The sequence below is a fragment of the Myotis daubentonii genome, chromosome 2 (genome assembly GCF_963259705.1).
Source record: "Myotis daubentonii chromosome 2, mMyoDau2.1, whole genome shotgun sequence".
NCBI classification, from domain to species: Eukaryota; Metazoa; Chordata; class Mammalia; order Chiroptera; family Vespertilionidae; genus Myotis; species Myotis daubentonii.
This window is the reverse complement of record NC_081841.1, coordinates 195,410,880-195,430,285: the sequence shown is the minus strand read 5'-3', so window position 1 is coordinate 195,430,285 and position 19,406 is coordinate 195,410,880. Positions and strand designations below refer to the sequence as shown.

At 37.9% G+C, this 19,406-nt stretch overlaps 1 protein-coding gene and 1 pseudogene across 2 annotated transcripts in view; both read right to left on the bottom strand.

Moving 5' to 3' along the window:
- The window catches only part of RNF170 (ring finger protein 170), a 29,690-nt gene that overhangs the window by 4,445 nt on the left and 5,839 nt on the right, over positions 1 to 19,406 (bottom strand). The window contains exons 2-6 of one of the 2 annotated variants that reach the window (XM_059685270.1): positions 16,138 to 16,207; positions 12,884 to 12,959; positions 10,169 to 10,277; positions 6,117 to 6,190; positions 1,990 to 2,100 (exon numbers count right to left, since the gene is read on the bottom strand). In XM_059685270.1, the coding sequence (XP_059541253.1) occupies positions 1,990 to 2,100; positions 6,117 to 6,190; positions 10,169 to 10,238 (255 nt within the window). In that variant the 5' untranslated portion in view covers positions 10,239 to 10,277; positions 12,884 to 12,959; positions 16,138 to 16,207. Of the gene's footprint in view, positions 1 to 1,989; positions 2,101 to 6,116; positions 6,191 to 10,168; positions 10,278 to 12,883; positions 12,960 to 16,063; positions 16,208 to 19,406 lie in introns of both variants that reach the window. The other variant, XM_059685269.1, reaches the window with a different exon arrangement.
- On the bottom strand, positions 11,632 to 12,096 carry LOC132226431 (small ribosomal subunit protein eS12-like; annotated as a pseudogene).

The following is a 19,406-nucleotide window of genomic DNA, read 5'->3' as shown; positions in this document are numbered from 1 at the left end:
AGAAGAAGGGAGAGGGAGAGAGACAGAGGAACATTAATGTGAGAGACAACCATCGATCAGCTGCCTCCCGTACACGCCCCTGACCAGGGATTAAACCCACAACCTTTTGGTACACAGGATGATGCTCCAACTAACTCAGCCACCGGGTCAGAGCAATAGCTTATATTCTTGGCCGGGAGTAGTAGTACCAATCCTTAATTTAAGGATAATTCATTAATTTTCTCAATAAACATTAAGGGCCTGTTGTATCCCAGACACTGAATTTCACAGTGAGAACACAGTACTGAGTAAATAAACCCAGTCGTTGCTCTCATGATGCTTCTAGTCTACGGAGAGAAAGACAAGGAACAAGTCTTGAGTGCGCTTTGTGACGGATGCTATGAAGAGAATGTACAGAGGGCAATAATAGAGAATACCTTAGTTGTCATGGAAAGCCTCAGCCTACTTAACCACTACCTGAAGGATGAGAAGTCATCCATGAGAAGAGCAGAGGGACAATCATTCCAAACAGGAAATGGCACATGTGAAGGCTTTAATGTGGAGGACTTGGAGCTGTTCTGAGAGCTGAAAGGCGGCCAGTGTCGTTGAAGTATGGTGAGGGATGGGGAGGGGGACACCCGAGGTTAGGGAGGGAAGGAGGAACCAAGTCATGCAGAGCCTTGGAAGCCACAGTAAGGAGTTGGAACATTATTACAAAAACGGTAAGGTTTTAAAAAATACATTGATTTTAGAAAGAGGAAGGGAGAAGGGTAGAGAGAAACATCGATGAGAGAGAAAAACTGATTGGCTGTCTCCTACACACTGCCTACTGCAGTGTCCAAAACCTGGGCATGTGCCCTGGCCAGGAATCAAACTGTGACCTTTTGATTGATGGGCCAATGCTCAACCACTGAGTCACACCAGCCAGGCCAAAAAACTGCACATTTTAAAATACAAAAGCACCATGGCCTTACTTATGTTTTAAAAACTTTACTTGGGCTGCTACGCAGAGGAAAACATCAAAGTGAAGAGGCCACGGTAACTGTCCTAAGCAAGAGATGATGATGACTTTGACTAATATACTAGCCAGAGACATGACATTTTTATAAAGTAAAAATGACAGGAGTCCCCCAAAAGACAAGAAATGGTATGACTTATTTACAGATCAGATGAGGGGATGGAGGGGAGGGGGAGCTCAGTAAGACTGAGGAAAGAGTTAACTGAGTTAGGGAGGGAATCAGTTCAATATTATACATGTTAAGTTTGAGAGGCCCATGGAACATCCAAGTGGAGGTATAAGCTAAGCAGTGGATATACAAAGTCTAGAGCTCGGAGGAGAGGTCTGTGCTTTCCATATATGCATTACCTTTGTACTTAGTATATTCTGGTTTTTGAAATACATATTCAGTCATGCATACCCTTCTCGATTTCTGTTAGATTTTGAGAAAACTTGAATGAGACAATAAAACGTGACAATTTTTAATCTATCAAATGCCTTTTTTAAGGGGAGGGGTCAACTGTAGAATTAGTGTTATTTAAAAGTAGAATGTTCGTGAATGGCTAAGATAACACAGAGGGTTACTTAAAGGAGCATTTCAGACAGGGGCGAGGGTAAATAACTGGAGTAAAACACAAGTGTGAAACTGTCTCCAGCAGCTCCCAGCTGTAATTTTCTCATAAAACAAACCCTGTTTTAGAATCACAGAGGAGTTGATAATTTTACATCTCCCTCCAATTTTCCCTATTGCTTTTTTGCAGGTATCTCTTTCATAAAAGGCTTTGACAATGCCTTTTTTTTTTTTAACATAGCAACACTGTAGTTCTTGGGAAAGCTGTAGCTCAATGAATGACAACACTGATGAAAGCAAAAACTTTACCCAACACACGTGAACAATGAGGTTTTTCATAGTCAAAGAATATTTGTTGGTAAAGCTCACTTTACAAAAGAGAAGTATCATTATACTTTCACTTTGTTCCCTCTAACTTTGTACCTGCTATAATGTTACTTACAGATCTGGGCTGCCCTGAGAATCTCCGGTTATAATCACTAATATCTTGAAGCAATGATACAACATCCTGAGACTGGTCATTTTCACCAAATACTGGTAGCAATAAAGTTACCTATAATATTACAGAAAAAAAAGTTATACCTTTCTGCAGCATTCGTGTTTTTGTTTTTTTTCATTTTGTGTTATTCAGTAAAATGAGAGAAACTTTTGAATTTATATTTCACTCATTTCCTTTAATAAAGGCAACACAGGGCAGGAAAGTAAGATTACTGCCTTCTATAAAATCCAGTGCGGAATTAATTTGAACATCTATAAAATAAAACGGGCACCTTATCCAGGGCAGGAAAGTAAGATTACTGCCTTCTATAAAATCCAGTGCGGAATTAATTTGAACATCTATAAAATAAAACGGGCACCTTATCCAGGGCAGGAAAGTAAGATTACTGCCTTCTATAAAATCCAGTGCGAAATTAATTTGAACATCTATAAAATAAAACGGGCACCTTATCCAAACACTGGTTCTAATATTTTCCAGTCCAGACTAGGAAAAAAGTCAGTAGTTCTCTACAGTTGAAGATGTAAGAATGATGAGAAAACATTCAGGAGCCAAGTGACATAAAATATATATATCACTTGGAGAGAGAAAAACAGGGGATCTCTTCTTTGATTAAAATCATGATTCCTTATCCTCACTGGTATTTGAAATATCTTTGAATATTACCAACCATAATACAAGGATTAACTTAGTGCAAGGACGTTCTCAAACACCTAGCCCTGCTACAATAAAAAAAAAGTTCCTTCTTGTTACTGTTATATAACATAGTACATTCAACCCATTTTCCTTCATGGTAGAGGTGAGGATACACAAATATCCCAGGACCACATTTGGGTAATCTGAAGATGTAGACCTTGAAAACCCCGATAGAAATGGTTGCTGTACAATGACAGGTTTGAATCATCTAGCTGTTGTTGGTTGTTTATTTTTCTTCAGAGAGAGGGAGAGAGAAAAAAAACATTGACCTGTTGCCTCTCATATGTGCCCCAACCAGGGACCGAACTGCAACCTGGGTATGTGCCCCAACTGGGAATTGAACCCACAACCTTTCAGGGTACGGGATGATTCTCCAACCGAGCCACACTGGCCAAGGCCAGCTGTTGTTTCTGTCCTTCCTCTGTTCAGCTGTTAAACCTGGGCTTCCCAGTACCCACATACTCTCCAACAGCTGAACAAAGGAGTGACTAACAGCAGTCAGTAGAAGGAAGAGCACGTACTGTTATCTCTTCACGAATTTGTCAAGTGCATTCTTTAAATAAATATTAATTGAGCACCTTATTGTGGGCACTGTGCTAAGTGCTTGATATACAAAAAAAAAAAAAAAATGAAGACATGGCCTTGCCCATTGGTGATCACAATCCCCAAGACAGAAGGGGAGGCAGACCTGTTCAACAGCCTATTCTAAGGCACTGTGGTAGGTGTTATAGTGGTGCTTGAGAAAGTAAGAACTTCTCCCTGCAGTGTCCAGAGACCTTGAAACTTAAGCTAGCCCTTGAAACACAGGCAGGACCATGCGTGTGTTAGTGTATGCATTCACGGAGGGAAGTGGTGAGCATGTTCTAGCCAGAGGCATCAGCCTATGCATTATTATTTCCAGGGAAACAGCAAGTGAAGCAGGTATCTGCCACCTGTCTTGCCTCCAGGATGAATTACTCTATAGTTAGAAATCCAAAAGCTATTATATTGAAACAAGTTTATCTCCATCTTCCTAGCCTCTAGCCAGTTTATGGGTGGGCCAAAGGATACCACCTGATAATTTCTATACACCCTGCGAAAAGCTGCGGGTGGTGGAACTAATTCTTTAACACAGGACCTAGGGCCTGGTCTCAGTGTGGCTGGCAGATAGTTAAAGATGATGAAAGGTGATAGTGCAAATAAGTTTCAGTGTTGATTGCTTTGTGTCAGATATAAAATCATCCAGAGAGGCAGTATAAAAACAACCAAAAGGTTTTCCACCTGACCATATGATAAAGAGTCAAATGTGAAAGAGACAGAATTTGGGAATGTAGAAGGAAGAAGGAAAGAAGAGAAAGCCCTGAACCTCCCCCTACACCAAAGATGAAGGCAGTAATGGAGAGCGGTAGAATTAGAACAAAGGCTGAAAGGTATACGGGAGTGGGCAAAAGGTTTACAGTTGTGAGTATGTGAGACACTGAGTTTATTCTTGTATTATTATTTTTTAATTATTGTATTATTTTCCATATGAACAACTGTAAATCTACTTTTGCCCCCCCCCCCAAATATACGCGAGGGCGCGTGTGTGTAACATGTATACCATATGGTTTTACTTAAACTCCAAAAATCAGATAAAACTAAATAATCTTAGAGATGTATGCTAAGAAAATAAAACCAAGAAAATCAAGGAAATGCTTATGATAAAAGTGAAACAGAAGTTGCCTATAGGAGAGGAAGAAGGGGTGAAGATTTGGGCGGTATCATGTGGAGGCTTCTGGGGCTGTTGGCCAATTTCTGTTTCTTCACCTGAGTGATGATGACTCAAGAGTTGCTTTGTGATAATTCAATGAGCTGTACTTCTTTGTTTAGTGTGGTTTTTCTGTATGTCTGTCATATTTTACAAAGAATTTTTGAAAAATCGTCACCTCTCATATCATTTTGTTTTATTTTTTGGTCTCTGTGGGTTTGTGTCTTTATATAACATCCTTTACACCTGGCGAGTGTGGCTCAGTGGTTGAGTGTGAACCTATGAAATAAGAGGTGCCGATTCAATTCCTGGTCAGGGCACATACCCAGGTTGCAGGCTTGATCCCTGTTGGGGGCATGCAAGAGGCACCCGACTGATGTTTCTATCTCTCTCCCTCTCCTTTCCTCTCTGTCTAAACATAAAAAAATATATATTAAAAAATATATCCTTTACTGTTGTTTTAGTGAGGTTATAAGAGGGAGCAAAAGTAAATATATATATATATATCTAATTTGACATCTTTACTTGGAAACTATCCTTTTTAGGACTTTATTTTACATACTAGAAGACTTCCTAGGGAGATGCTGTCTTTTTACATATTCATAACTCATTATAAGTAAGGTGTATATTTTTATTTTAAATGAAAAGTAAAATAAAAAGGAAATTATGAAAAACTATATACAACTGAGAGAATGTCTTATTTTGGTATATATTCTTTTATGATTAGATAAGCTTTTTTTGCGTATCTTTTTTAAAAATTCTTTATTGTTTAAAGTGTTACATATAGTATTACATATGCCTCCTTTTCCCATTGACCTCTCATGGGCCACCCCAACCCCCCAGCACATGCCCTAACCCCCCTAGTGTCTGTGTCCACTGGTTATGCTTATATGCATGCATACAAGTCCTTTGGTTGATCTCTTACCCGCTCCCCCCCGCCCACCCCCGCCTACCCAGCCTTCCCTGTGAAGTTTGACGGTCTGTTCGATGCGTCTCTGTCTCTGGACTATTTTGCTATATTTACTAGTTAAAAGAAACTAAGAATTTCAGTTTCTCAGAATTTTCAGTATATTGCTTTTCCCAGTTTGTCAAAGAAACAGAGAAAATCTGGCAATCCCATCTGTGCTGACATTTCAGTCTTCAATACATGTTTATGAAAACTTACTGCCTCCCTCCTGAGGTAGCTCTAGACTAACAATAACAGTCAAATCTGTTCTGGATAATTCAATGTGATTATGTTTCAAAAAAAAAAAACAGTTAAAAAATTATTCATTATTTAAAGCTATCTGGACCCTTACTGGAGAAGGACAGATTAAAAATAAGTTAAAAAGGAAATACCATTTTTTTTCCATAAGAAATATGAAGGATATTTGCTTAAGCCTGATTAGCTAGTTCAGCTATTACTTTGCTGGTATTACAACAAAGACTTTCTAGGCACTTACCATTTGTTTTTCCTACAACTGAAGAATTTCAAAGGGATTACCTTTTTTTGAGGTGTCTTAAAGACATAAAAATAATGGAATAACATCATAGAAGCTTTGGATAAAGGAAATTCTAAAAATATCAAAATAATTCAGAATTCAGATACAGAAACTACAGAGATTTACAAAATGAACTAGCATTAATGATGCTCTCTGGATACAAACATTACCGTTTGCCTACAAATTGGACAGCTGATTGCCCCAAGCCAAGAACCGTATCTCCAGTATGCAATAATGCAGGTACCTAAGGGGGGAAAAAATTAATAGTGATGTTTGAAATACCTAAAATATTTGAACAGTGTCATCTTATTTAAAAAAATTTTTTTTTTACTTCATCCAACATCTCTTCAGGCAAATTCAAATCTAATAACAATTCCCAGCTATTAAAAAACATTTTTTAAAGTATATTTTTATTCATTTCAGAGAGGAAGGGAGAGGGAGAGAGAGATAAAAACATCAACAATGAGAAGGAATCACTGATCAGCTGCCTCCTGCATGCCCCCCCACTGGGGAACGAGCCCACAACCCGGGCATGTGCCCTTGACCAGGAATCGAACCGAGACCTCCTGGTTCATAGGTCGATGCTCAACCACTGAGCCATGCTGGCCCGGCTAAACAACATTTTTATTTAAAATACCAGTTAAGATATAGGTATTTTTAAACAAGAGCAAGCATGCATTAATTGCTTCAATGCTTTGAGGCTTATTAGAAAATATTGCATTTCCTATGTAAAATAAATAAAACAATGATTAAACATCATTGTATAAATTACACCAAAAAAATCAGCCTAAATTTTCTGTTCAAAATTTCATATATACTAGTATGTTACAAAAACACAATTCTTACTTTTTTATGAGTTTTGAAAGCCAAGTTACTTAAGTATTAATAACAGTAATTAAGTAGTGTGAAAAAGGAACAAAATTATACAGATTACATGCTTTCTGCCCTAATAAAGTTTATAATCCAGTTCAGTAATTGAATCCACTTTTGTACTGGATGAGTTTCATTTTTTTGTTTGAAGGTGTTTGTGGGCAGCAAAACAGCTAAACACAGTCCAAGAGAAGACCTCAGAAAGCAGAAGCACTAAATTTTAGACCAGTAACAATGAAGAAGAAATATTTTTAAATATTTTCTGATGTTTAAGGGTCTGATTCATTTTCCTTTCTGCAGGACACCTGTTTCTCAGACCATCCAGGTTCCACTGTGAATCTGAACTAAGTGCTTCATGTCTCCCTCCTCCCTCCAGGGTTTTCTCTGTATTCTTACTCTTGCCTTGGCAACATAGCTTAGCCTCCTGTGTTCCTTATTCTGATTCTTCCAGATCAAATAAATGTCCAGAATGTAGAAGAAGCAATGGCAATCAAAGTGAGGAGACCAAGGTGACATAGTTAATTCAATCAGAGGGTATTTAAATATTGAACTGTGTAATATTAAGTACAAAAGGAGTACAGAGAGGGAGAACTTTCTGGGATGTGCTAGAGAGTAACCTGCAAAGGAGAAAGACTTGAACTTTGTAGGATGGCAAAAATTTAGACGGGCAAAAATCAGGAGGGAGGACACTTCAGGTTTTATGAATAGCAAGAGCAATCACCAGAAGAAATGGATGGAAGAGGAGACGGGTGAGCAAACCACTGGGCTAAGCAAAAGCTGTACAAATTGGACATTCCAGTGACTGTGGGGAAAAACTGGTTTGACAATTTAAAGATGAATTTAAAAGCTAACCAATCTTTTATCTGAAATTTATTTTAGGGAGAGAGAAACATCAATGTGAAAAAGAAACATCAATCGGCCACCTCCCACATGTATCCCAACGGGGTGGAGGTGGGGTGGAATCCGCCACCCTGGCATGTGCCCTGACCAAGAATCAAACCCTCCACCCTTTGGTGCACAGGACAATGCTCCAACCACCCTGGCCCGGGCTGAACTTATTTAATCCCACATCTCTTTTCCACAAATTGAGGTGTAGGTGTCCTTGTTTTGCAAATTATATAACAGCCACTTGCCTGTACTGAGAAACTACGGTCCAGTAAATTAAACACTTCAGTTCATACACATCTGCTATGACATGCTTGATGTGTTTCCTTTTTCTCAACTTTCCCCTTCTTTAAGAAGAGAGATCCACCTAAATAGGATGTGGGAGAGATAGCTCAATTATTTTAATCTGGGTCACAATCTCTCTAAATTAGTTTATTTGTAAAATGGGAATAAGACCTCATAAGACTGCTGGAGAATTAAATAAAATAATGATGTCTACAATGGCAAGTAAGGTAAAATCTGCTGCTGCATCATTTCTAACTCCCTGTAAAGGGACAGAACTAGTTCCATATATAGGAACTAAGCTAAAGTGCTCTTGATGGTATCAGTATACTTGAACTATACTATTCAAAGAAACACATTTCTGTTTATTGAGAAGTAGAATAACTAGTTTTCTTAACCTTTGAACTTACAGACAGTAAATAAAAGTGTCTAACAAGTAGAGCAAGATATCAGAGGCAATCTACCCTATTACCTCAGACCCAAAGGTAAAACCAAGAACACAATACAGCCATCTTTCAATTGACTGGGTTATCCACTCAATGAATTACTTAAGCCTGGATTGGCAAACAGAGTTCATCTTGCCTGCCAAACCTCAGTGATTCCTAACACTTGCCTGGAGTACTGTGTTAGAGGATGGTGGAGTCCATATCCAGACTCAGAAAAAGTGTCCAACTGATTAGGAATATCTACCAGAGATTTGAGAGTGGGGGGAAGTATCTGCTTTCTCTGATGGCCATTTAATTCTGCCTATCTGATCTTTCATTATTTTGCTCCTCATTAGCATTTCCAACAGATAATTATAATTTGTTAGCTGCTTAGGCAAAAACCTTAGAAAAGAAGCTGGAATTACTGGATGAAGCAATACTGGGGTTGGTCAGTACTTACTAAGTTAGCACCAGGTACGGGAAATCCCGCAGTACCTGGTGTGGATTTCAAATACGTATGTCATCCCAACAACATCAACAGTAACACTATTACCTAAGAATTCTATATAATGAAACTTAAACAAAATAATTTGTAAGGCCATTGTATGCTACATTTTAAATTAGTCTTTATATGGAAATTGTGTGCATTTTGGGAGCAATTAGAATCCTATCTTGACTATAGCTGTTCAAACAAAGAATTACTACAATGAAAAATCGGATAAATCTTAAGTAGAGAGTAGTTGTATAAGCTACCAATCAGAGTAGAATTGAGCTAGAGTTTGAAGTTAGACATACATTTAAAACTACCTCTGTCCCTTAGCAGCTAGATTTACCCATTGTAAAATTTCTTAACACCTCTGAGCCTTGGTTTTGTGGGGTTAGGTGAACTGAAATATGTTAACTATCATGTAATAACTGACTCTCCCCAACCTCATATGACCATAACAAGCAATGATTATATGGCATCTCATTCTTCTCTATGAAATCTTTCTGGAGGGTAGAAAGCACCTCTTACTGATACTAAGTAAGTGTGAAATCAACATTGCCTTTTTGTCCCACTACATGCTCTAGGTTTCTCATTCTCCATCACCAAACCTCTTGAGGTCAAGAAAGAGAGGCTAAGGCCCTAACCGGTTTGGCTCAGTGGATAGTGCGACGGCCTGGGGACTGAAGGGTCCCAGGTTCGATTCTGGTCAAGGGCATGTACCTTGGTTGCGGTCACATCCCCAGTAGGGGGTGTGCAGGAGGCAGCTGATCAATGTTTCTCTCTCATCGATGTTTCTAGCTCTCTATCTCTCTCCCTTCCTCTCTGTAAAAAATCAATAAAATATATATATTTTTAAAAATTGAATCTCCCTTAAATGAAACACAAACTTTATAAAACAAACAAAAAAAGAGGCTAAGAACTGACTGTATTGACTCAGAGTAAAAAATAGTAGAGCTAAGAGAAGGTCTTGGGCAGGGTCCTTGAGAGAAGAACCGTCCTGCCTTGGGAAAGATGGATAATAAATGAAACCCTAAAAAGTGATGAACAATTAATTGGTCAGTCAATCCATCCTGGTATGGATATACCTAAATTACTATTCAAAGAAACATATTTCTGTTTATTGAGAAGTTGAATAACTAGTTTTTTTTACATCTTTGAATGCAGAGACACTAAGTAAAAGAGGCTGAGAATTAGGGCAGGATATCTGGAGCAATCCACATATGAGTCTTGGTCCAAAGAGTCACTATTACCAAGGACAGCACTGTTTGCTTACCACAAAAGAGATGTCCACAGTTTGTTTCCACAGGGAAGGAGGCTTGATGTAAACAGACCGGACAGTACATGTCAGTGTAAAACTGCTGGCGAGCAGCAGCAGGTGCATCCTGAGGAGAAAGTGTGTATACATTCATACGTGAAACACAGGCTTTTCAAAGCTAGCTTTACGTTCAGCTACACTTAAGAATATAGCCAATACCGTGTGGTCCTCATCAAATTTGAGATTTGCAATAGTTTAAGGTTTAATAAAGTTAATTATTTTCTTAACTTTGCTGAAGAAATATTTAAAGTTGTAAATATTGTTGTTTTACTTATAAACAGCAAGGTCTCTACCTTCTTTCCTGAACACAATTTAAAAATAAAAACCTAGGATAACTCAGGAGTTTCTCTTTTACTCCCTTAGAATGAGTAACACAAGGCTGAGCTAACCCATAAATGAAGGATAACAAATGCCAAACTGTTTCTAAAGTATTAGGTTTTTTTAATTTTTAATATTTTTTTCATTCATACATTCCTGACCAGTGTTTAGCTACTTAATTTAGCCAAGGTCACACCTTGAAGTTATAGTCTTTTATGTCATTTTTAATGGTGCAAAAAAGAAAAACATACAGCACTTAATGTTCTCCCCCCTACCTTTTCTCTTATTATTCTTTGGGAATTGATGAAAAACCAGTTACCAGTGCTGTCCAACAGAACTTTATACAATAACGGAAGTTTATTTGTGCTGTCCAGTATGGTAACCACTTGCTACAGATGGCTATTGAGTACTTGAAATATGGCTAATGTGACTAAAGTAGTGAATTTTTTTTTAATATATTTTATTGATTTTTTACAGAGAGGAAAGGAGAGAGATAGTTAGAAACATCGATGAGAGAGAAACATCGATCAGCTGCCTCCTGCACATCTCCCACTGGGGATGTGCCCGCAACCAAGGTACATGCCCTTGACTGGAATCGAACCTGGGACCTTTCAGTCCGCAGGCCAACGCTCTATCCACTGAGCCAAACCGGTTTCGGCTAAAGTAGTGAATTTTTAATTAATATTAGTTAATGTAAAATTAAATAGCCATGTGTGGCTAGTGCCTACAATGTAGGACAGCACAGTATAGGATAAGTCACTAGCTTTATTCTAATTATTCTAATCAAGCTATGGAAGGTATGAGGTACATGCCTAGGACAGTGGTAAAAAAACAAACCTGGAAGATCCCCCTCAGTCTGGGACTCCTGTATATCTAGATCTAGTCATGTAACCCTAGTGTGAATTTAAGGCAATCTTAGTGATCTAATATGTTAAATGAGAATAAATGTTGCCTTTCTTATGTTTGAAGATTAAATAAGAATAGTATGTGAAATCATTTTGTGGCTTACGAAACACTATCCCAGCATGAATTACTGATAACAACAGCTCTGGAAGAGAGTACTACTAACATGCTTAAACTATTTTTGCATCAATTAATTTAAGTTCTTTTTTTTTTTTTTAAACAAAAGCCAAGTTTATTTGTTCATTTCTTGCATTTGAAGTATTCCTCGATGACATCCTTTGCCTGAGACTCTTTGCCATAGTCCTTAACCACCACGCAACTGCAACCAACCACTTTACCGGGTTTTCCCTCTCTGTCGATTTTACAGAGGCCTACCCATTCCCCTAGTTTCTTGTTGTCGTCAGCCTTAATTAGGTTGATTTGGTGTTCAGCACAAAGAGCCTCCACCAACTTGATGTACATAGGCTCATCACAGTTGGACGCAAGTACACAAAGGTGGGCTTGGCGCTTGTCTAAGGCTTTGGCAACTTCGCGAATTCCGCGCAAGGCCATCGTGGATGAGGGCGGGCTTCAGCACCTCTTGCAAAGCAGTATTAACGTCCATTACACCTCCAGCAGCAATGCCTTCCTCGGCCAAGGCGGTGGGTTATGGGTGGAGCCGAATCTTGAAGCACCCAAGCCTCCGCCTCCACGCAACTCCGCGGCGGCAGGGAAAGAGGAATTAATTTAAGTTCTAAGAAGCAGGATTCTTGTGTGTTTAGTTCAGAATTGAATTCCCAATTCCTAGAACACTGTCTGGCATATAGTGGATTGTCAATAAATATTTGTTGAATGGATAATCAAGAAAACCCTCGTTGGAATTAAAGTTTGCGTGGTGGGTAGGAAATCAATTTTTAAATTTTGTTTTTTGATGTGAGCTATCTCAGCATGAAGGTGTATAATATCCTACTTAATCCAGCCTCATAAAATATGTTACATTTCTGGGTCATAGAGAGTTCATCTGGTTAGAAACAAAGACAGGGCAGATGAGAAAAATTTTCTTATTTTGCCTAACTAGTTTTCTTAACTTTGACTGCTGAAGAAAAAGAAAAAAAGCCCTCTTTATAGTCATTTCTTTGTAGGTCTTTGAGAAATGTATGTTAGAAAGAATAGTTTTTACACTACATTTCACTAAAGCCAATTAGACAGTGATTCTTTCCTCACAAATAAATAAAAGGAAAACCGCTGTCTTTTAAAGCAAGTTAAAAAAATATGAAAACACCTGAATAGATTAATACTAGTCATTTTTCTAATCTGAAACTATACAATCAATAGAATAATTTAAGGTCTTAAAGCAGGAAGAGGCCTATGTTTCCAAAAAGTAATTTATTAATATTTCATCACAATATCATACACAAAGGGAGTAATAACGTCTACTTCTTGCATAAATGCACATATTTACATAAACAGTACCTGTTCTGTTTGAAGTTGTTCCCGAAGCACCCTTATTAGTTCTTGGTTTTCTGGGTGAATGTTTTGATGTGCATTTCTGTTGAATAAAATACAATAAACTTTGAATATAAAATACTGTCAGATGATTCAGTTTTCTTTGTGGGTCTAATTTTTGACCTAGAATACTGGTAACTAAAATGTAAATGATAGTGGACAACTGTACTTCACTTCCAGAACTGAACATTCCAGGCTATTCTGAGATCACTGATTATTGGCCCATTTCAGGTTAAACTGGCAAATGATGAAATCCAGAGACCTAGTACCTTGGACTTAATGTAATCACAGACTTACAAATAATAAAAGAACAATGAACACATTTAATTCTTTTGTACAATTCCTTCAAAATAAGCAGCTATGTAAATCTATATATTATTATGCATTTGAACACTTTTCCATATCTAATGAAGTCCTTCTCCCAACTTTTTAACCTATGGTGAGGTGGGGGGACAGAGAAATCAAAAGCTAAAATTATAGCCCGGCCAACGTGGCTCAGTAGTTGAATGCCCACCTATGAACCAGGAGGTCCCAGGTTTGATTCCCCTGCAGGGCATATGCCCAGGTTGTGGGCTCGATCTCAGTGCGAAGCGTGCAGGAGGCAGCTGATCAATGATTCTCTGTCATTATTGATGTTTCTATCTCTCTCTCCCTCTCCCTTCCTCTCTGAAACCAATACAAATAATATTAAAAAACAACTAAAATTATATAATGTAGAAATGCCAAAAGCTAACATACCACTAATATCTTAACATTAAAAATTAAACTGGATACTCAAAGGCAGTATAATAGTGACTGATATAATAGGATGGGATAAGACAAGTAAGTATTGAAAAATAAAAGTACTTAGGTTAGCAGGTTGGGGGTGAAGATTCATATCTGAATTATGGCTTAATTTCATTTGACTGTAAAAGTTTTTCCTAAACTAAAACCTCTTTAACAGCAATATTTTAAGTCCACACAATCCTGGTGTTACTCTATAGAGGAGCTTTTATTCTCTGGGTGAACCAATATCCAACAGCAATAAGAATTCTAAATTAATATTCCAATGGGATAAGAAAAATTAAAGAAATCCATCCTATGATTATTCAATTTTTAGTAAAAAAAATTCAAATTTTAGCCCTAGCTGGTTTGGCTCAGTCAATAGAGCATCAGCCTGTGGACTGAAGGGTCCTGGGTTCGATTTCGGTCAAGGGCACATGCCTGGGTTACGGGCTCGATCCTTAATAGGGTGCGTGCAGAAGGCAGCCAATCAATGATTCTCTCTCATCACTGATATTTCTACCTCTCCTTCTCCCTTCCTCTCTGAAATCAATAAAAATATTTGAAAAAAATTTTCAAATTTTAGAAAAGAAAGCTGATTAAACATAACCATCATTTCAGAGAAGACATAAAAACAATTTAAAGTCAAATGTCTAAATGTAATGGAACTCCACTTAACCCTTGATTATGCGGACCTTGATTTAACAGACTTTGGATTTAATGGACAAAATTTCCAGTCCTTATGTAGTATGTGAAAATGAACACATTGTTAATTTTAAAACGCATTTTACCAAGATTTACTTATAATTAAATTAACAGGTTGTTGTTGTTGTTATTCACTGGTTTTATTGTGGTTTTTTTGGGTAATTTTTGAATAATTTTTTTCTCTATTGATTAAGGTATTACATATGTGTCCTTATCCCCTCATTGCCCCCCTAACCCCCCAACTCATGCCCTTACCCCTCTGGTGTCTGTGTCCATTGGTTAGGCTTATATGCATGCATACAAGTCCCTTGGTTGATCTCTCCCCCTTACCCCTACCCTTTTTAAACAAATTTTAGCAAATGGGCCATATGTTGCAAAAAACACTAGCAATTTCACTGACATAAATAAATACTACATATCTACAACTATAGTCTACATATTTAAATCCAAGAAGCATTGCTGGTAAGCAATGTTTGGCAAACGATTAGCAGGTGATCACACTACATCGCTCATAGTTCTGTTGTCGGGTTGGCTGACTTTCTGCAGCAGTCTTAATGCACACTAGCCACCGTTCTGACGTGCACTGAGCCACGACCCAACCGTGTGCATTTGTTTACTCCAGATGACTGGTGAATGCATGCATTTATTACACCTATTCAGTATAAACTTAAAACCACCGTAATATAGAAAACTATTCTGTGAAATTAAACTTTTCATATATACTTAATTTTAATTACACAAACATGTCTACCTAAGTAAAAACAGGCAAACTAACTGATTTGTCAATTTTTAAACATACACATTCAGAAAACCTACTTTATTATGTAACAGCCTTTCAGCTTTAACAGACACCACCTCGCCCGAATTAGTCCGTAATATCGAGGTTTATCTCCATGTGTTAACATTTAAATTTCTAGTTTCTTACTAGTCTCTATGTATTGGTATATAGAAGCAGTTTTCAAAATTTTTCATCTCATGGCACACATAAATTAATTACTAAAATTCTGCAGCACACCAAAAAATATTGTATTTTTTGCCAATCTGACAAAAAAAAAAAAGGAATAATTTTGATTCCTTCAAACTGAATGGCTAATGTTGTGTTGACTGCTATCATTTTTTTATTTCACAATCTAAGGGAAAAGAGGTCAGTGTCCCTGAGTAAATAGTCAGGTATTCCATGTTTTAAAAATTCTTGCGGCACACTGATTGAAAATCGCTGGTATATAGACATCTGACATCTTTAAGTATTATTTCTGATTCTATAACAATAACTTTAATTCTAACCTAAAGTCCCAAAATACCATAAAACGAGTTTTTCTTTTTTGCCTCAGTTTTATATTTAAACACTGAAAATATTTTGTATTTATTATATCACCTATAAGTTGATAGATTCAATTATGAAAATTACATTTTCAAACAGTGATACTCCTATAGAAAATATTAATATTTTATTCAAAATATGATAATAAATGTAGATTTATCTGATAAGACAGCTAATATCAGGGAATGTATGGTAGCATTTAGGGCCTTATAGAAAAAAATACTTTAGTAAATATATACAATTGCTGAGATCTATTACTTGCTTTTCTTATTAAGTATTAAGCATTACTAGAAGCAGTCAGAAAGTCAGTGGCCCTAGGAAATATATAGTATTTCAATTCTTTTGTCCTTCAGTCTCACCTGAAAAGTGCATATACCAGGGTAGCAATCAAAGCGAAACTGACCACAACTGCCACAAGTACTTGGTCACTTACTCCTTCTATGACTGAGTCATCGTCCAGTTTCAAACTTTGAACTTCACCCTGATATTTGGCCATTCCAGGTCTAAAAGATAAAGAAACAAGATGAAAGTTACAACTGACACAGTGAAAAAAAAACACTAATAAAAATCCTATATAATAAAGAGCTAATATGCTAATTAGACCAGACCATGGAACGACCTTCCGGAACGACCTGGGGGGGGGGGGGGTCAGAGCTGGGGCTTCGAAGGCCTACTCTTGCACGAATTTCGTGCATCAGGCCTCTAGTATAAATATAATTGACTTCTAACATATTTAATTTTTTTTGTAGTACCCAGTTAAAATAGGTTGCATTAAGTACAACTCCAGTGTGGATTGCCCCATTAATGAGTTCTTTAAAATTTGCCAGACATAGCCCTAACCGGTTTGGCCCAGTGGATACAGCATCGGCCTGCGGACTGAGGGGTCCCAGGTTCGATCTGGTCAAGGGCATGTACCTTGGTTGCGGGCACATCCCCGGTACGGGGTGTGCAGGACGCAGCTGATCGATGTTTCTCTCTCATTGATGTTTCTCTCTATCCTTCTCCCTTCCTCTCTGTAAAAAAATCAATAAAATACATTTTTTAAAATTTGCCAGACATTATTTTGGAGAGTACACAATTCTATTTCCTTTAAGAAAAACAATTACTATAATGTATCATCCATGTACATTTTTTAAAACAAAATTTTAAAAAATACCACTTTCTCTTCAAATGTAGCTTCTTAAAACACACACACACACACACACACACAAACACTCCTCCTGCCCAACTGCTCCTTTCTTATTCTTGAATACCACATAAGTTCTCCAAAGAGCTCAGATCCTCTTCTCCCTCACAGCACTCGCTGTACATCACAGAATTTATCATGTAGGGATAGGGAAGAAAATAGTGTCTTTTCTGTACATATTCCCATATTACCTAGCATAGTGCCCTATTTCCAGGAGGACTTAGTAGAATATGTTTAAATAAGAGTGAGTTACCTTACTTACCTTACTTATAGTATTAGCAATTTGAAAATAAAAGGCGATGCGGCCATAGGACATTTCTATCTATGCTAAGACTACTTGAATTAATGAAAATTCTGGTGCTCGGAAACTAGTAGCCTCAGCTGGGACTAAGCTCCACTGATGGCTCAGAATTCTTTGCCCTGCCTGGCATATGGAGTCACTCTCAGGCTGCATTTCCTTATGAAGAGAAAAGGGAGGGCACGAAACTCTCCTTCCCATAGACCAGCGGTTCTCAACCTGTGGGTCGTGGCCCCTTTGGGGGTCGAACGACCCTTTCACAGGGGTCGCCTAAGACCATCGGAAAACACATATATAATTAATTTACATATTGTTTTCGGAATTAATCACTATGCTTTAATGATGTTCAATATGTAACCATGAAAATACATCCTGCATATCAGATATTTACATTACGATCCATAACGGTAGCAACATTACAGTGATGAAGTAGCCACGAAAATAATTTTATGGTTGGGGGTCACCACAACATGAGGAACTGTATGAAAGGGTCGCGGCATTGGGAAGGTTGAGAACCACTGCCATAGACTAAACTAGAGAGAAATGATAATACCCAATTTCTATAGGTATTAGGAGAGAGAGCCCAACCACATCGAAGTCCAAATGTCATAGGTTACTCGTGTTTTTCAGATGGCAAAACAAAAAAGTTCAAAGACTTATAAGACACCTAACTGGAAATAAAGATTCGATTAAATATATATAACTACTCAGAGCAGGCAGATAGCTCTAGTGGGGGTGGGTAGAGGGATTGAGCAAAAAAAAGAAAAAGGAGAGAACTCATAGACATTGACAATAGTGTGGTGTTTTGGGGAGGGGAAGGAGGAGATTGGGTGGAGGTGGAAGAAGGCATAGAGGGATTAAAAGATGATGGAAAATTAAAAAAATAAAATAAAATTCTGTATTTATGTAACTTAACTGCACTGAAAAGAGTTTTAGTCAATATCATTAATCAGGAGACTCTGTTAAGAGGAATCTTTGAGTGTGAGAGTCCAAGACCTTTGAAGGAATCTGAACTCACTGCTTCTAAGAAAATTACCTCTCACTGAAGAAACTTGAGCAAACAAGCAGATCAAAGGCGGCTTCCATCAGCTTTACACATAATAATGGCCTGATATACGAGGAACTTTCTAATGACAGGGTTCAGATATCCACGATGAAGGCTCACACAAGGAAACTCAAAGAGCCTTCACTTCAGTATTTTTATCCAAAAGAACAGTCAAATGAACTGCCAACTGAAACTGAAGAAAGAGCCGTAGCCGGTTTGGCTCAGTGGATAGCGTTGGCCTGCAGACTGAAAGATCCCAAGTTCGATTCTGGTCAAGGGCATGTACCTTGGTTGCAGGCATATCCCCAGTGGGGGGTGTGCAGGAGGCAGCTGATCGATGTTTCTCTCTCACTGATGTTTCTAACTCTTTATCCCTCTCCCTTCCTCTCTGTAAAAAATCAATAAAATATATTTAAAAAGAAAAAAAAAGAAACTGAAGAAAGAGCCTCATATGAGCTAGGAGTGAGCCATGAATTGAGCCATGTAGTCAGTTTAGATTTTTATTTTATCAGTTTTCCTTTTTTTAAATTAGAGATGCTATGGCTCTGTCAAAAGGCCTAAGGGTAGTGGGGACTACTTGCATCTGCTCAAAGATAACCAAACTGTAATCCTGTGTTGAGATTCCCAGCCTCTAATTACTGAATCAAATTATTTCACAGTTGGGAGGATCTTCTCCTATGCTAAACACTTAGGGAGTTTACTATGTTGTATTAAAAAATGGAATGGTTACATTTGTTTCTATGTCCTTCCAGGTGTAATCGGTGGCAATGTGACTAAATTCTACTGTACTGTTTTTGTTGTTGTTATTCCTCACCCAAGGATATTCTTTCCATTGATTTGGGGGGGAGGGGGGGAGTTAGGAGGGAGGGGAAGAGAAAGAAACATTGATGTAAGAGGACACATCAATTTGGTTGCCTCCTGCACACGCCCCAACTGGGGCAGGGATCGAACCTACAACCCAGGTATGAGCCCTTGGCCAGGAATCGAACCTGTGACCCTTTAGTGGATGGGCCAAACTTTACCCACTTAGCTACACCAGGTAGGGCCTACTATACTAATTTTATTTATTTTTTTATTTTAAATGAAGTACAGTGTAACACTTACAGCACATCTTCATTCACACTAGCCACATTTAAAATTTTTTTATTGATTTCAGAGAGAAAGAGAGAGGGA